General features: G+C 32.2%; 1 protein-coding gene across 1 annotated transcript in view; it reads left to right on the forward strand.

Moving 5' to 3' along the window:
* Positions 1-19560, forward strand: part of LOC145263082 (DBH-like monooxygenase protein 1) — a 101357-nt gene that overhangs the window by 75052 nt on the left and 6745 nt on the right. Inside the window, exons 11-12 of the mRNA XM_080119957.1 lie at positions 3757-3868; positions 11226-11279. Of these exons, the coding sequence (XP_079976083.1) occupies positions 3757-3868; positions 11226-11279 (166 nt within the window). The remainder of the gene's footprint in view (positions 1-3756; positions 3869-11225; positions 11280-19560) is intronic.

Genomic DNA, 19560 nt, shown 5'->3' on the forward strand with positions numbered 1-19560 from the left:
AAACCTGGCCTCGAATTCTAAAAGAAGGATTCCACCCATGTACTGCCGCAATTTTGTGACCAAATGATGTCATTGCAAAACAATTGTTATAACTGCGTAGATTTTGCAGAAAATCTTTAGAGATGGGACCATTGCCGGAGAGCAAATCTTGAAGCAACTGAGGCAGTGGTGGAAAGCTATCAAGCACAACTTTGCCAGAAGAACAACAACAACCAGGGGTTTCTCCTTTAAATTTTACAGCTGAGCAATGTTGACATACTTTGTCCATTTTTCCTATATCAGCTGTAGTGAGAGAGTCATTTTTGTTGTAGAGCAATCTTTTTCTATTGCAGTGTTCTATTTCATGGTGTCTCAAAGCAGTCATTCGTTGTCTAGCTGCCTCGTTTTCTGTCAATTGCTGGGGCAAAGTCATACTCTCTCTCCATGCAGCCTCTCGTTGTTGCCCTTGGTATAGGCGAAAGCTTCGTTGGGTTTCCGATTCATTCTGATGTCGTTGAGCCACTCTCAACTCACCTTGTGTACGTCTACTTACCTCATATAATTCATTCGATCGTAATATTGCTTCTCTTTCCAGTGCATATCTTTGCCTTTCTTGAATTTCATCTTGTGATGAATTTAACCGCCTTACAGCATGTCTAGTTCTGTCAGCTTCACGTTGGGTTTCTCTTTCCAAATCTGACAGTCTTGCTCTCCTTTCTCTTTGACGTATCCTGTTAAGTTCTAGACGTCTTTCTCTATCTGAATTGTTTTCATTGGAGCGAATTGCAGCAACTCTTAGTCTATTAGCTTCCAATCTTTCCATTCTTTCTTCCTCACTTTCGTTTCTACTTCGTTTGGGTGGCATAATTTCGGTTTTAAACGGAATTGTTTAACGATATTAATGATTGTAAATTAATTAAGCGTAAAGGAAATGTATACTAACTGAAATGGACGAACTATAAATAATATTTCTGAATAGTACAATTATAAACAATTATATTGTACCTATTTACTATGCCTCCCCACGGGACAGAGTTAGACACCAGGGTCGTTTTTTAACGTGGAGAAAAGGTACAAAAATAAAAATTGTCTCAGTCGTGAAGGATTTCTCCTCCACCGAAAGAGAACAAGAAAATGAAGTGCAGCATCTGAAGAACAGATACTACACTTTGATCTTGACCAAAAGGAATGAATAAAAGCGACCTACGTGTGACTCATTACTTCCGGGTGTAAACGTCACAGTCTAAAAGTAATAATTAAAAAAAAAGTAAATGTAAAATAAATGTAATACCAACTTAGGTTAACTAAGTAAACAGTACAATTAAAACAGTTCTATTAAAACAAATAATTACTAAGATCTAGGTAATTGTTAGTCTCATTGTTATGGTTTTAAAGAAAAAAATGTGTAAAAAAAAGTTCTGCTTTTGTGAGTACGTGTATTTCTTTTAAATTACATAACCTTTTTATTTTATTATTTATATCTCTTTTAAATTTATATATTTTGTTAGTAAACTGGAAGAAATTCAGTTGAATAAAACCTTGTTCGTGTTCTTTACGTTAAACTCATATTTTTATAAAAGGTTCATCCGGTTTAAAGAAAGCACTAAGTTTAAATAAGACTGGAAATAACTAATTCAATATATAAATAGAAAAATGAAATAAATATAAGCTTTAAGTCTTAAGATAGTAATAATCAAAATGTAATAAATTATTTGTAGTTCAAATCTATGATAAGACAGGCTTTCGAAATAGGCTCGACCAGAAAGATTAAATTGGAACGAAATTATAATCTCCGTGCCATTTTCAAAACAACCCCACAAAAGTAACGATATCCTGCAGTTGGTTAAATGACAATAGTTGTAAGAAAAATGTAAAAGAAAATGCGCTTATCTGTTTATTTTGACCTGTTTTATTTAATTAAAAAAAAATTGGCTATAACTGGAAGAGAGCGTTATGTTTTGGGGGTTGTTTAAAAAATAGAATGGAAATAAAGTTAGTTCCGTTTTAATTGTGTTTAATTGCAGCAAGCGCTAACAAAATCGAAAAATCACTGTTTACATTCGAAATGTTAACTTTTATAGGTTTACAGGTTTGCTGACAAGGCTGGGGGTGTTTAATACAATTATTTTACTAAATTGATTTTTTTCATTTAAAAATAAAATTATTTATTTTTTAATAAAGTTTTATTTTAAAATATTTGTTTTTGTTTATTTATATAAAATTACGATAGTTGAATTGTATTCTTTCAATTATATTGGCAAGTAAAATATAAAAGATTAAAACGGAACGAAATTGAAATTTCCATTACATTTTCAATACAATCCCAAAACAAAGCTTTGCTCGCCAATGAATTGTTTTGATAATATACGTAAAGTGAAATAAATCGAATATAAAATTAAATGAAAATATATTAAATAATTAAATGTTAAATAGATTTTGTAAATAGTACAGTTGAAATGATTAGAATATTTCCAATATGTAATAAGGTCGAGGTAATTAGTTAAAGAGATTTAAGATAATGTGATATGCAAATGAGCATAAGTCATTCGATATGGGGGTGGTTATTAGGCAAAGATTCTTATGTCTCCTATAACAGAAACATCCTAAAATGGGTTCTAATGTTTCTCTACCAGGAGAGACCTACCCTCTTACCTCCTTTATATTTCGTTGATGATGGAGAGCTGTACACACAGACAGAAACACACGAACCCTATTACTTTATATATATATATATATATATATATATATATATATATATATATATATATATATATATATATATATATATATATATATTTCGCGTGTTTCTGTCTGTGTGTATTTTTAAAATGTAATTATCCACTGACATGTGTTTCGTCATCTACGACTCATCAGAGTGGCTGTATCTAGCGAGATGCGAAATCGGGACCCAACGGTAATGAGCCTAAACCCTTACCTTTGGACCATCTCGCCGACTGACTGGATATATCGCGATTTACTTAGATGTTGTTTTGTTTTGGTTTTAGCGATATGTTTTGAATGAATTCAATTATTTACGAAAGTGCATTTTTACCTAAATGCGCGTTGGGAATAATTTTCCCTTTTAACCAATTTGGTACCCCCACATGGAGAGCGGTATATATATATATATCATTTTTAAAATGTAATTATATATATATATATATATATATATATATATATATATATATATATATATATATATATATATATATATATAATGTGAGAGAGATAGACAGACATACTGTTTCACTGTATCGCAGCTTTTCAGTACGACTAGAAAAGCAACTTTCTTAAGCTAGGATCGAAACTCGACTTTCTGACAACAGTCAGCGCTTATAATCTCCGGATTATTTAACTTTTACTATGATAAGTGAAATCTCAATGATAAACATTGTCAAACGTCAGAAGCTCCATTTATTTACACAATGAGCACTGCATTATACCGTGACCGTCGTAATATATGTAATTAATGTTATTATTGCAGAAGGCCGTGGTTACACATTAGTGTTAGTTTGTTATTTCACTCGCCAGAATGCTCACCTCAAGTCATCTACAGAGAGACTGCTTCATTGTATTACAGCTCTTCAGTACGGTTAGATAAGCAAGTGTCTTAAGTTGGGACCAAAACTGTGTGTGTGTGTGTGTGTGTGTGTGTGTGTGTGTGTGTGTGTGTGTGTGTGTGTGTGTGTGAGAGAGAGAGAGTGTGTGTGTGTGTGTGTGTGTGTGTGTGTGTTATCATATTGAATAATCATATAAAAGTTTCGTTTCTCTTTTCAGTGAGAACGTTGTCCAATTCCAGAAACAGGAAGTCGCCGAGGAATTTGAGAAGTCAGTCAATGGCATTGGAAGAAACTCTTCTTTTCTGACATTTTGTTCCGATGGAAATTCCGTAAGTCCAAAATTAGATTATGTTAAACGGTTCATAAATTCCTTTTTCTGAAACCATTGAAAGTTTCAGATTTTACATTCGTTTTGGAGTTTCAAGAAAAATAGTTCCCAACCCTTTTTTTTTACATGGTTGTACACTATTGAGTTTTTATATTTTCACGTCACGCCCATTATAAAAAATAGATATTTGTACTCGTACTTATAATTGTAATTGTTTAATTTTTTAAAGTAATTAAAAAAAATTTTTTTTTGAATATATATTTTCAGCATTTGTAAGATTTTGTAATATTTATTTAATATTATTTCTGCTTATCGATTATATATGATTATGTGATTTTGTTTTGTCCTTTGAAAACGAGGCAGAAGTATGTGGACAGTTGCTGTTGAATTACAAGTAGGCATTTGATCAGTTACAGTTGGGTTGTATTATTGAGGATGTGTAACATCCAGGGTGTTCAAATCTGTAAGGCAACGGTTCCCCACTTTTTTGATATGGTGTCATACTATTGAGTTTTTAAAAATTTTTGTGCCACAACTATCACAAAAAAATATTTTCTATCTATAAAACCTTTTTGCAATCAAATGATATTATACAAGAAGAAATTTTATTCACATAAACCAATCTATCCTGTATTCATTTCTATCTGATGTAGAATAATAACGGTGATTGTCAGTAGGACAATTGTGCCTGGTGTTTCTTAACTACTGCTACAATATGTAAGTGAATGTGCCGGAAGCATAATCTTAAATCTTCTTCAATATTTTAAAGTTTTTAACGTTTTTTTTAAAAAATATTTTTAATGTTGTTTAAGTAAGAAAATCCCGGTTCACGTACAAAGTTGAGAATTTAGATGTTTATTTTACTTAGAGTTGGAATTGAGTAGTGTAATCCTAATTAAGAAATTCGATTTAATATCTAAGGAGATAATGGATGCCCCCTGTAAGGGTATCTGCATGTATAATTCTAAGGCAAATGTTGCGTAATCTCCAACCACACCTCTCCTGAATCGGCACTGATTGAATCCAGTGACAAGGAAAAGTGCTAGACAACTGGAAACGATGCCGAGATAAGCAGAGAGCACATAAAGAACATAAGATTCCAACATTTTAGAATTGTCACCCGTTTTAGAATTGCCCAATCTGAACGTTGCTTAACTTCAGTGATATGACAAGAATTGTCTCAACGGGAATTATGCCATGTATTAAGAAATTAAATATCTTTATTTAACAGAGGTGTAAGCCATGTTTAGTTTCATAAAAGTTTCAGATGGTTCGATGTTTTAAACAAGTCTTGAGAGATGACTGGTTTGCAGTAGACATAACAGTTTCTGATGGTTCGTTGTTCTAAACAAGTTTTGAGAGGTGACTTGTTTGCAGTAGACAGTTCCACAGAGCAAAATATTCTTACCGTGTCGAGACGGGGGGAAAAAAAACATGTGAAATTGCCCCAGAAAAGGTTTAATATTTATGAAGCAATTCTGGTTTCTGATTGGTTGGTAGAACGTGAATTAATTCGATTCGTCAGTTACGAAATTCCCAGCTATACTGCTCCTAAATCAGCACTGTTTGTGTCCAATGACAAGGAGAAGTGCTAGACAACTGGAAACAATGCAGAGATAAGCGGAGAGCACATACAGCACTTGGAACTACAGGAACCGTTTTTATTTTTTATTCACAAATTAAAATTGATTTGGAGTGGACTTTGAAACTCGTATATTATAATTATAAAAAATATTAAATAAATATTAAAGAATTATATGTTTATTAAAAACAGATTCACCGGACTTATATAATAATTTATTTACCGGACTTATTATCTAAACAAAGAAGAAACCAGGGAATTATGCCTACTTTGGATTGTAACCTTGTGCCGTGGATTATTCAAGATACAGATTAGATCTCTTTACCTAACTACTACCAAAGATTTTCACTTTGGAACTTACAACACAATTTGGATATGAAATTCAATATCCTTTTCAAACAATATATAATTTCCCTTACTCTATGATATTCAATAACTTTTAATTATATTTTCTATTTTTATTGTTTATTGCTTTTTTTAGCAAATTGGGTGTAAACCATTATAATATTTGCTAATATTTTCTCCTCGGAGGAGATGGTTAGATATCGAAAACCTATAGGTTAAGGAGATATTCTAATTGAAATGTATTTTTTGTTTACATATAATAAAAATTTCTAGATTTGAAATTAAACCATTTTATGTCATAATTTAAATTACTAAATTTATATATATATATATATATATATATATATATATATATATATATATATATATATATATATATATATATTAGCACTTCACCATATTTTAACATTGGTTTGCATTGGTTAGCACTTAACTATATTTTAGCATTGGTTTACATATAAAGTTGGCATGCTGAAAAAAATGCAAATCACCAAAATGGTTGCCAATTGTTTATTACTGTGCAGATCAGCTTAAAATTTTAGATCTGTGCTTGTGTTAGTGTTGCCATATAACGTGCTAAATTTCACAAATTTTCATTGAAAACTATCGGAGTTAGAACCAAAATATCGATTTGCATATAATTCTGGCACAGGGTGTGTATATATATATATATATATATATATATATATATATATATATATATATATATATATATATATATATATATATATATATATATATATATGGTTTCATAGTACTATCAATATCTTATATAATTGCCATTTTTTATTGACAAGAACAAAAAGCCTTTAGTCCATTGAAGATGTCAAATTTTAGATTTCATCTGATGAAATTTATTTGGCAGGAGTCAGAATAGCATTCCAGAGGTCATCTTTGGAGTTGTACTGCCTTCCTCCAATTTTGTTTCAAGATGCTCCACAGATTTTCGATTGGATTTAAATCTGGAGAACAGGCTGGCCATTGCATTATTTTCCCATGTCTGGCAAAAACTCTCTCCAAATATTCAGTGGCTATCCTTGCAGAATGAGACGGTGCATTATTATCCATGAATACTATCTTTTTCCGGAATGCCAAATTCTCCTTCTTGTGTCAGGGTTCCAAGTGTTCCTTAATGAAATCAATGTAGAGTTTGGTGGTAATTTTCACTCCATCTGCAACTCTGAATAGTCCTACCAGCTCATTGTCAATGATTACAGCCCAGAACATCACACTACCACCTCCTTGTTAACGTCTGACCCTTTGGGGATGTAGACTCTCATTATGGTACCATCCCCCCCTCCACCCATCGGCTCCATCAAGGGTCACTCGACACTCATCGGTTAACAAAACAGTTTGAAAATTCACCTTTATGTAACCTCTTGCCCACTCCATCCTCTTTTTCTTGTGGATATCCTATAATTGAGGGCGGACCTCTGGCTTTCCAAATTTTGCAATCATTCTCAAGATACGGCAATGAGTTGATTTGGGCACACCAGAAACGCCAGCTTTTTCAAAAACTTGTTTGCTAGTTTCAAGTGGGTTACAGCGAACTTCTCTCTTGATCTTGCTCATTGTTTGATGTGACAGATATGATTTCTTACGAATTTTCCCTTTGTTAGAATGTCCGTTGCAAACTTGAGGGTTAGCACAATTTTTTTTGATTGTACGATGATCATGGTGTAATTCTTTGGCAATTTCTAAGGTGTAAATTTTATTATGGAGCCTTTGAACAACTTTAAACTTCTCAGCTTGACAAAGCACCTTTATGTCCCATCTTGCATATAAAGTTGGTACACTGAAAAAAACTGCAAGATGGCTGCCGTTTACTCGCTATTGAGCAGATCAGCTTAAAATTTTATATTGACACATTCGTTAATGTTGCCATATAACGTGCAAAGTTTCACAAATTCTCATTAAAAACTATCGGACTTAGAACAAAAATATCGATTTGCATATAATTCTGGCACAGGGTATATATATATATATATATATATATATATATATATATATATATATATATATATATATATATATATATACGAGCAAACAATTAATAAAACATGTTAAAAAACACTTTGAAATTAGTTAAAAACATATTTAATCTGAAAAGGAAACACACACACACACACACACACACACACATATATATATATATATATATATATATATATATATATATATATATATATATATATATATATATATATATATATATATATATATATATATATATATATATAAAATGAAAATTACAATTGAATTTACCAAAATGATCCAAGATGGTAAAATTAAAGTAAATTATAAATATTAAAGAATTAATATTTATAAAATTATCTCAGCCTTAACATATTTTATTAATTGTTTGCTCATATATATATATATATATATATATATATATATATATATATATATATATATATATATATATATATATATATATATATATATATATATATATATATACTAACTGTACCTGACCAGTGTTACCTGGGGATCGTTGTTTTCACGTTTTTTTTTTTTTTGTAAATTAATTAAGATTAAAAATAATATTTTAAAAAATAAAGCAGTAAAAAGTAGTAACAACTACAGACAGATGCGGAAAATCTTAAATTAACCCACTATGGTGAGTTGCCATATGGAAACCGCAATTAAAAAAAAAGATAGCAGCACCTCATATGGAACCAATAAAACTCAAACTGCAAAATGTAAGTAAACTATGCCCCTTCCCCCCAAAAAGATGGAGTGTCAGTATCGTCTGATGCCACACTAAATAGTTATGAATGGTCAATCAAGATAGAAAGACGAGGAGAAAAATAACTAACCAAACCTCAACTGGATGAGTGTGAAGAGTACTACGACCTTGGGGAGGCTTGTTGCCATCCAAATTCCAGTGACGGCCAATAGTCATTGCCAGCGAGAAGTTAATGGCAAATAGCTGTTGCGATAACGCAAATTTATTTGCAAAGGTTATTGAAGAGGTGGAAAGTACTGTGTAGATATTGTTATACCTAGACTCCAGGAAAAATCATCAGTTGTTGTCAGTGAGTAGAACTTTTGTAGGAATTTTTGACACCCCTAACACGAAACTGCGAATAAAATATAAAAATCTCGTAATTTCTCTGTTAAAAGTGGGTTATTTATTTTCTTTATGGATTATACTTCCAAAATAAACTATTACAGTTGTTTTAAAAGTAATAGAAATTTTTTTTTTTTTTTTTTAAAACAGTAATGAATTTTCCGAACTCAATATTTTTCAATTTTTAAAATTTAAAAATCTATCAAAATTTTTCTATTGATTCTATTTTTACGATATTTTCAGGGTCAATGTGAAATTTTATGTTCTTTCCAATAAACCGAATATAATATTTTAGACAAACGTTTTTTTTTTAAATTCACGCCCCCCCATTTTCAAGTTTCTCTTAAAAAGTAAATAATTAATTTATGTTGAATAGTTTTATATATCAAAAATTGAAGAGAAAAGGTCAATAAATAATATATTCAAATTTAAAACAAAAAAAAAACCCCGTTTTTTAGAAATTTACCTGTAAAGTCCGAAGTTTAAAACCTTTAAAAAAAAAAAAAACACATTGTTTTTTTTTTGTTTTTTTAATGAAACCTTGGTCCTTGCTCCTTTAATTGAAAAAAAAATTAGGGCTTGAATTACATTTTTCGAGGAGTTATAAGCTTGGAAAGATGGGGTGGAATTATTCACTATTTTCACGAAATTTCTGATACACCTAAGTAATCTCTGACCTGTATGAGAACTTTTAATGATGATGATGATGATGATGATGATGATGATGATGATGATGATGATGATGATGATGATGATGATGTGTAAGTCACATCGAGGCAGCAACATACGTACACTGAAACATGTGAAGTGATTATAAAATCTGATTAATATTGAGAGAAGATGAAAAGAAAAGCTGTTAGAAATGATCAATAATGAATCGAATAATCTAAGGGAGAGAAGTCATATTTTAAACTACGAAGATTATCCCCCTTAGATTATGTGAATGATTATTTAAGGGTTTAACCATTGTAACAATTTCCTAACCGAATTATATATATATATATATATATATATATATATATATATATATATATATATATATATATATATATATATATATATATATGCATACATACATACATACATACATACATATATATATTGTATATATACACATGCATATTATATATATTATATATATTATATATATTGTATATATGCATATTATGTGTATATATACATATTATGTATATATATATATATATTATATAATTTATATATATATTATATATATATTTTATATATGTATATTATATATATTATATTTATATATATATATATATTATAATATATATTGTATATATACATATGTATATATTATATATATTATATATATATTTTATATATATATATTATATATGATATATATTTTATATATATATGATATATATTTTATATATATATATGATAGATATTTTATATATATATATATATTATATATATTATATATATACATATGTATATTATATATATATATTATATATTTTATATATGTATTATATATATATATTGTATATATAAATATTATATATATTATATATATATTATATATATATAGATATATATATATTATTTATACATTATATATATGTATAATATATATATGTATAATATATATATATATATATATATATATATATATATATATATATATATATATATATATATATATATTATTGAATTGAACTGAATTTGAAGGCATTTTTGTCTCGTAAAAAACATACTGAACAGAACAAACATAAAATGGTTAGACAGATTAAAATATCAACGTGTTAAATTTTTTAAACTCTGAAATCCAACAAGGTGACTTTATTACATATTTATTTATATATACACAGATGAACGAAACTGCTAAATAATGATTCATTTAGCTGTTATGAGGAGGCGGTTTATGACTAAAATTCCCTCTTTAATTCTGCTTCTTCACAAATCGTTTTTTTTTGTGGAAGAAGATCCGATCATAAAGATTCTTTTTGGTTCAGTAGCTGTGTCTCATGTTGTCTCTTGACGTTTGATTAGGACAAGGTAGGAAAACCTTGTTCTAGTTGAAAACACTTTGACTGTCTCTCTGTTCAGTGACTACTTCTTTAAAAGCCCATCGAAGGTTGGGTCATGCTCACATTACACTATATAGTATACTTTCAAGTAAACCCCTGTGGTAGAATAATGTCAATATAATTAAAGGGAGATAACTTTTATTTTCTATTAAATGCAACTTGTATTTTTGTTCTTGTAAACTGATATTACTTTAATACTCTAAGAATTGTGAGTTTTTTTTTTTTTTTGGAATACATAACATTTTTTTTCTTAACAAAAACTGCAAACTTAAAATTGATGCCTGTTCTTTTCTTGCAGTTAATAACACACAAACACAATTCCGAGGATATCAGCATTTTACGATTCAGAATTGTGAGTAAAAACAAATTTCAATCCTATAGATATTAACGAACTTTCTTTTACAACAGTCGTTTAAATAACTTCTGAATTTTCAAACCCTAATAAAGGTAAGTATTGTTAAGTTAAAGTAAACCTTCTTGATTGAATTCATGTAGTACTAAAAAGGGAGGACCAGTAAGCTTCACTATTCGATCTATTCTTAACAACTGCTTAAAGCTTGTGTAACAGATACCCATAACCCACTCAGAAATCCTGATCATCTTGTCATAATGGTTGATATCACATTGAATCTTCGACCCCAAACGGATGAGATACAAAAAATGTGCTGATTTAAAATCTTAACCACTCGACCCTCCCTCTTGGACGGTGTATAAAAATTGTGAGTAAATAAAGCATATTGTGTAATATTGTGTCTTTTGTCATAAAATGAATGCATTCAGCTAAAGAGGGAATGGAATGGCTTGGATTTTTATGGAAATTGATCCAGACAATGCATGAAACCACTTGATGTAAATAGCTAAAGAAAATTACTTCAAGGTTAAAAACCAGTTAATGATAACTGTTAGATGGATAGATTACAACCCAGAAAACAACAATTTATCCTTTTTTATCTGAAACGTCACTCATAGAAGGTGACGGTGGTCTAATGGTTAATGACACAGACTGACAATGTGGGTGTTCCAAGTTCGAATTCTGTTCATTCCACAAAAATCACTTTCACATACAACCTTATATAAGTAGACAGTAGACATCTAATACTATCATGATATTGATATAGTGTATGCAATCTAACGTTTGAGATGAGATTAAATTTTTGCAACGGACACGCGATATGTTTCTGTTTTTAAATGAAAGTACATTCAACCTATAAGAAGTTTAAAATTATTTAGATGAGGTTAAAACGAGACAACACAAAGAAACAATTTTAGTTATAAAAAAATAAACAACAATAAAAATACCAATCTGTCTACATGAAAATAGTCGAAAAAATCGTAGCATTGTCGTTTTTATTTGATCTCAAGGTTTTCAAATGAAGTGTTTGGAAAATCGATGGGATAACTCTGAGATTATGTTCTGTGCGCTTGAAGGAATACTTTTTATGCTGCTGTTGTTTTTATAGTAGAATTTTATAATTAGTCTAACTGGTCTAGTGGTTAATGGCATGAACTGGTGATCTTGATATCCCAAGTTTGAATCCAGTTCGTTCCACAAAAACCACTTCCACTTATGATGTTGGTCTCTCCCGTAATCGGCGATGTTTTTCTAGAAAGAATTCTGAATAGAAAAATATCAGGGAAACCAATGCCAACAATAGAATCTTTGGATGCATACTATATGATGATAATGATTAGTCTAACTTACACATTTATTTACTTTTCTTCTGCGTGGTATTTGTTCTGTAATGATCATACTTACTTATTAGTGGGGAGACCTTTAATCGGAATCAGATTCAGGATACGAAAGAAAATTGAACTTTTTTGTGTATCGGAATCTTCTGATACAAAAAACGTTTTTTCCATTTTTTTTTTTTAACTTAATTTTCCATTGCTGGTATTAAAGACAAACTGCTGAATATTTACTGATTTTAAACCAAAACAAACAAACACGCACGCACGCACGCACGCACGCACGCACGCACACACACACACACACACACACACACACACACACACACACACACACACACACCCCAGAATAAAATTATCTAACAATCAACTGGTTTGGAAAATCGATGGCATAACTCTGAGATTATGTCTATACACTTAAAAGAGGACTTTTTATGCCGTTGTTTTTATAATAATATTCTATAACTAGTCTAACTTGGAGATGATGGTGGTGTAGTGGTTAATGGCAAAGACGGACGATCTCAATATCCCAAGTTCGAATCCAGTTCGTCCTACAAAAATCACTTTCACTTAGAATGTTGACAACCTTCAATGCCAGCAACAGAATCTTCTGATTCGTACGATATGATGATCTTGTCATAATGGTTGATAATCACATTGAACTACCGACCCTAAGCCAACGTGTTGATTTGGAATTTTAATCACTATGCTTTTTGTTTTTGATGGTCGACTTAAAAAACAGTTTCTAATCTGCTTACCTTGTCTTATTGTTGCATTGTTGTATCCCTGTGCTTGCTTTTACAAGCACTTCCACAGAATGTTCCAGACGATCTTTCTGCACTTGTATTCCTTCATTGTAAGTATCCTCGACAGACCTGACTAACAGCAAAATCCCACCCCCTCACTGTAGAGATCCTCCAGACACTGGAAAACTTTCTACCCTGATAACTTCATTCCTTGGACAGTTTACAATTGGAATTTCCTCCCTGCTCCCTGTTTTTCATGACTGTACCAGGTGTTATGGAGTCGATGATATAAATAGCGTGATTAGTGCGGGATAGCATTGAGTGCGATGGGGTTCAAAAAGTTAAGACTTATTAAACCCCACTCTGACATGTTGTGGACGCTTTGGCTTGCAGGTACATCTGGTCAGAGATCACACACACACACACACACACCCTATCCCCAAATATAAGAATAAGGACGCACATGCGTTTTTTACACAGTCTAAACTTGAACAGTCTACAGTCTAGAGTTAACTGCGAATCGTGGAGAGTTCTTGAATAAGACTAAAATCTTGATTCAAGATGAGAAAACGAAAAAAGAGAAGAAAAAAGATTTAAATTGATTCAGCGATGCAGAGGCCCTGTCAACGATGGAATCCAAATACAAACTTCTCCAAACAATAAAATCAAGTTGTGTTTTGGGGAGGAGCAGGCATGAATCGTCACGAGGGGACAATGACCAAGAATGAGAAATGGTATGTGTCTTGAGATCATTTTATATGTGACCCACACACACACACACACGACTGTTACACACATGTGCATGCACAGGAGACAGACGGATCCGGCCATGTCACAATCATATAGAATGTAGATGCACAAGAATATATACACCTCATCTCATTCCCCCACAAAATGACACAACATGTAGAAATTTAAATGTAATATGAGCAAACATTATGCTTCCCAAATCCCAACGTGACATGCTTTTACAAGAAAAGGTCCCCTTTTCTTGTAAGTAAGAAAAACATTAGATAAATAAAAATGAGATTAGATAGACTGAGATTCGAACCTTGTAAGCAAGGTTTGGGAATAGGTTCAGAAATAGGGTCAGAAATGGAATGTAGAATTCGCATTGTTCAATTTAAAATAAAATAGTTTAGATATGTTTGAGTAAAAGGAATTATGATTGTTCAATTCTTTTTTATGAAAACTGAATTAAAATAAGGTCAGTTAGAAGAACGAACAATAGCAAATTAAAAACATATTAAAAATATGTTAAGTCGAAAAATAGGTTAGAAGAATTCTTTATTGGCAGACGTGTATTTTGGAAATGTATGTTTAAGCCACGTGAGTTTCCCACACGTGTGTGGCACGTGTTTGAAGCCATACATGACGTCATAGCAGAAAATGAATTCTCAATATAGTTTGCTAGTTTTAGGAGATTAGATAGAGTTGGACAGACGAGAGACAGAGCTGACATTGTTAGAGAAGCAGGGTCCCCCTTTGGAAGCGAAGGGTTAGAAAGTTTTAATCATGTAGTCGGCTTTGAATTCCTGGAACCATCATCATTGCAACCGGCCGAATGTAATAAAAGAACACATCATATTTTATAACTGCGTCTTCATGTCGTCGATTCTACCAAATTGAAGGTAATGTGAAATAATCGTTAATATGAACTTTGTGTCCTCTCATCTTAATGAACTTTGTTCCCACTCATCTCTCTCTTTCTCTCTTTCATTCCTTTTTTTCTCTTTCTTCATTGAAAGTGAAGAGAATTGAATTGTATTGAAAGACAGCCGAGGCTTGAATTCCATTCGCGACATGTTCATAGCAGTTTGGGCCATCCGTAACGGACGTGAGTCTACAATCACCGAATTAAAAATGCTCCTTAAATATAAAATAAATGATTTTACATTTTTATTAAAAAAAAGTATCTTTGTTCACTGTTTTGTACAAGCACTCAATTTCAGCAAGCAGTCCCTACCATCAACAACGATAGAATGCTGCCCGTAAAGACCCACACGTTGAGTTAACCCTAGTGGTTCATCTTTGATATTTCTATCATCTATGTGCCTATCATTTGATCGTGTCCAATACCTGGGGAGCTGGTGTCACAACAAAACAATCGTTCCAGAAACGTCTCCACAATGCGGACACATCAAGAAACACTCCCTCGGGTTCACAAACGACCAGATCACAAATGTATAGAGCAGACATTCTCAACTTTTCCTCCATCATTGACCCTCCCCCCCTCGGCTTTATGTATTTCCCTATTTGACCCCTACTCCCATACAAAAATTCATAAACATCATAAAGTGACAGAAAAATAAGAAGGTCAAAAAGAACCGTTGTTTAGGTTTTTAGGTTTCAGTGACCTTAGAAAACTACTCATACCTGAGAGTATCCCGTACCTCTACAAGGCCACCATTCGCCCATGCATGGAATATTGTTGCCACATCTGGACTGGTGCACCTACCACTAGTCTCTCCCTCTTGCATAGGGTCCAAAAAAGGGTCTCCAATCTAATAGGTCCCACTTTGCTTGTTTTACGAGTATTTTAAGGGAATGTGCTCTCATGAACTCATTGTACTTGTGCCCCCTCGACATACATATCGCGAAGAAACTCGGTTAGCAACAAAATCACACATCGCTTCACTGTTGAGGTCCCTAAATGCCAGAAAGCTTTTGCGATGATACATCCCGGTTGAAAAATCCCAAAAGGGAATTTATCCCCGAGACGCATCGTAAAATAAAAAAAAAATGTGTATGTGCCGGCCGTAGAATTATCACAACCAAGTAGCACCTGACTCAGATTCTGTACAGTAATTCTGTTATGGAATATTTGTATGAGATTCACGGTTGACGAGATACCAGGTGATGAATAATGGAACAACACAGTTATATATATATATATATTATACGCATGTCATTTATTATGCGTAGAAATTCAACAACCAAGACAAAACATTAAAAGGAAATAATAGTAAAAGAAAACATGCAGACAGTGTCCAACAGATAAAAAAAAAAAAAAAGGAGGGGGGGGGCAACGGTAAAGAAATTTGTTCAGATGAACATAGCCTCTCTTTTTTCCTTCCCCTCTTTTTCTTTTTTTTTTCATGTGGAATAATAGTTGAGTCATATGAGGCAGTAGAAAATATTCAAAATAAGAAAAAACAAATCAGTCCAACAAGTCGACATTTGTGAAGTATGGGGGGGGGCGATATTGAAAAATACTTAGCTGAGAGAATGTGCATTCAACTGATGGTTAGGTATCCGATAAAAGTCAATGTTCTGATGTTATAGTATGAGGCAGTCCCATTTCACCGCACTTGTCTTCCCTTATTTTTCCTTCTCGCTTATTTCTCAATCACCGACGTTAGGACGTCTCATTCCCACATATCCGAGCCAACGTAATTTTGATGAATTCCCTTTTCAGCTCCAGAAAAAAAACTTAGTTGAAAGGGTCGCTATTTCACTGTATAAAGCACATTGCTGGTGTTCCCATTCCAATATCTCTGAGCCAAGGTGTATTCGCACTTTAGCATGTTCCCTTTTTAGCGTCATAGGATGGGACTAAAGTTGAGTGAACTTCCAAGTTGCCGGGCGGATCATGTTGACTGACATAAATCGCATTTTTATTATCGACATTCGTTTGGTGATGTGATACAGTTCATTTTTTTTTTTTTTTAGACTGCCCTCTTGTTTCCTTCCTCCTCGCATGTAACTCCCAGTAAAAAAGTTTTCTTCTCCCCCCCCCCCCGCATGCTGCTTCGATTTTGGGTGTTGATGGGGTTTCTGGATGGTTTCTCGTCGTGGCCTTGGCGCGTGTTTTGACTAATGACTTGGTGAGGGGATGGGGATGGGGTGTCTAACTCGCTTTCTTTTATGGGTAATGCATAGATATTTCATTGCCGAATGTCTCGATAGCAATAGGGTGGGGGTGGGGGTGAATGACTGATAGATTTTCAAAATAAAACTTAAAGAGTGAGGGGGGGGGGAATGGCCACTTCTGCATTATGCCCTATTTTCTTGTGACACTTTCTACTCAAATAGTTTCTTCCCTAGAACAGCTAAACTTTGGAATTTCCTTCCTGCTATCTGCTTTCCTGACTGTACTGATATGCAGAAGTTCAAATGTAATGTATAATAACATTTTAATCTTTCTTAGACATGGTTCTAATTAGTAGCCCCTTACATCCAACTGATAATATGCCTTGCTTCGGGTGTAGGTGAGTAAAAGAAATTTTTAAGTACAGCTTCTCCACAACATCCACAACAACGAAGTCATATTAGACATTTGAATCCAGGTATGTACGTTTCTTAGACATGGCACAATCTGAAAAGAAATTATTTTTAAATTATCAGGTACTTCAATTTTTTACCCTCGACTATAATTTTTTTTTACCCCCAGGGTCGAGAACCTCTGGCATAGAGGATAACCTGCCAAAAATTTACTAATAATTTCAGAACCACATTTTTAACTTTTTTTTCGAATCCTTTGAGATGAGGCTTTGTAATTTGTGTATAAATTTTTTTGTGGACTGTTGTCCTCATCTTCATAATTGTTGTTTTTGTTGTTTTTGAAACGTGGTGAAGCCTCAACACAAAGGATTGAAAATATAAAAATAAAATAATATATAATTGTATTCAGTACAGAACCAATAAGAAAAAAAAAACTTGGATTTATAAGACCATAAAATCCAACCTTGATCACCCTTCAAGGCCAATTGACATTGAGTTTCTACAGCTCCAGGTAAGCATTGTCTGAAGATCGTGGTTTCAATCCTACCCAAAGACTGTTGGCCAAAACATGTTGAGACAACAACTATGGAAGGCAGTAATTACTGTAGATACAGTTACAAGACTCAGCATTCCTATCCCGTCGCAGTTAACCATCTGAAGAAGACCGGAGGATGAGTTGGCCAAAACGTAGTGAAGCAACAACAACTATGAAGATGAGGATAACAGTCTGCAAAAAAAAATGAATACGTTATTGTTAACCTAATGCTATATCATGTGTCTTTGATATTATAAGCCTTTAACCCTTCGTAGACTGGTGGGATCCCTAAACACTCCAGTGAATCATGTGATATTAAATATCTTTTGTTATTTACTGAGAAAAATACCCATAATCACTGTTTATATAATGTTGTTATGACTTGGAATAATTTCAATGAAATTACAACCAAATAAAAAAAAAAATCTCTGAGATCTTTAGAAACCTTATTGGGCTTCTATGTCTCTACTTCATTTCCGTTTTGTTTTGGCGCAATTCTAAAAACTGTTTTCCCAGATTAGATCGTTTTGCATAATCTACATGTCAAATAATTGTGCCATATTATTATTTGTCAAATTAATGACATTTAACATTAATTAATGACTTTTTAATGTCTAGTTGCTTGTGTTTACACATTTAATTGAAGAAATGTAATCTTTTAAAAAATAAAAGCTTTTTTCAATATTTTTCATTTCTTACACACACAAGAACAAAATTATATGCAAAAACAGTATAGGGTTTAATCACAAAACGTCTGAAGAATACGCATGTAAGGTTTGGCGATTCTGAGCTCATACATTATGTATTTATCTGACTCAAAGAATGTTGTTCATGTAACCCCTTGGCTTTTGTCCTTTAACATTTTAAGCTACCTTCTATTTGTCTATTTAAAGACTTCAAAATCAATTTAAATTCTAAAGTGTCATGCTAATAAAAGGATTCCATTTTAGAATTAAAATCCCTGACATGTTTGCTATATTGTAACATTTCAAAAATTAAATACTTTTGCAAAATTTTTTATTCTGAGCTCATACATTATGTATTCATCCAACTCCAAAGAATGTTGTCCATGCGCCCCCCCTCCTAATTCTTCTAAGTAAATTTTGAACACCCAGTCCATGAAGGATTAATACTTGACTACATATCAAATAATTGTTTCATATTATTTTTGATGTAATTTATTAATGACTGGGGGGAGGGACGGAGGAGGAGGAGGAGGGAGGCTTAGCCCAGGTGTAAAATATGCTTACATATGATATTTTGATTTGTCCAGATTTCGTGATTTTAAAAGTAAAGAAAAAGTAATTGGGTGCCATCAGCTAGAATCGAAACCGAAACAGTAGCATTCAAAGCTGGTGACGTTAGCACTGTACCAACATGACACACATACGAACAGATTAAAAATTAAAAATTAAAAATAAGCTAAGGTGAATGTACAAAAT

This window comes from Euprymna scolopes, chromosome 38 (assembly GCF_053919585.1).
Source record: "Euprymna scolopes isolate OS-2025 chromosome 38, ASM5391958v1, whole genome shotgun sequence".
Classification (NCBI taxonomy): Eukaryota; Metazoa; Mollusca; class Cephalopoda; order Sepiida; family Sepiolidae; genus Euprymna; species Euprymna scolopes.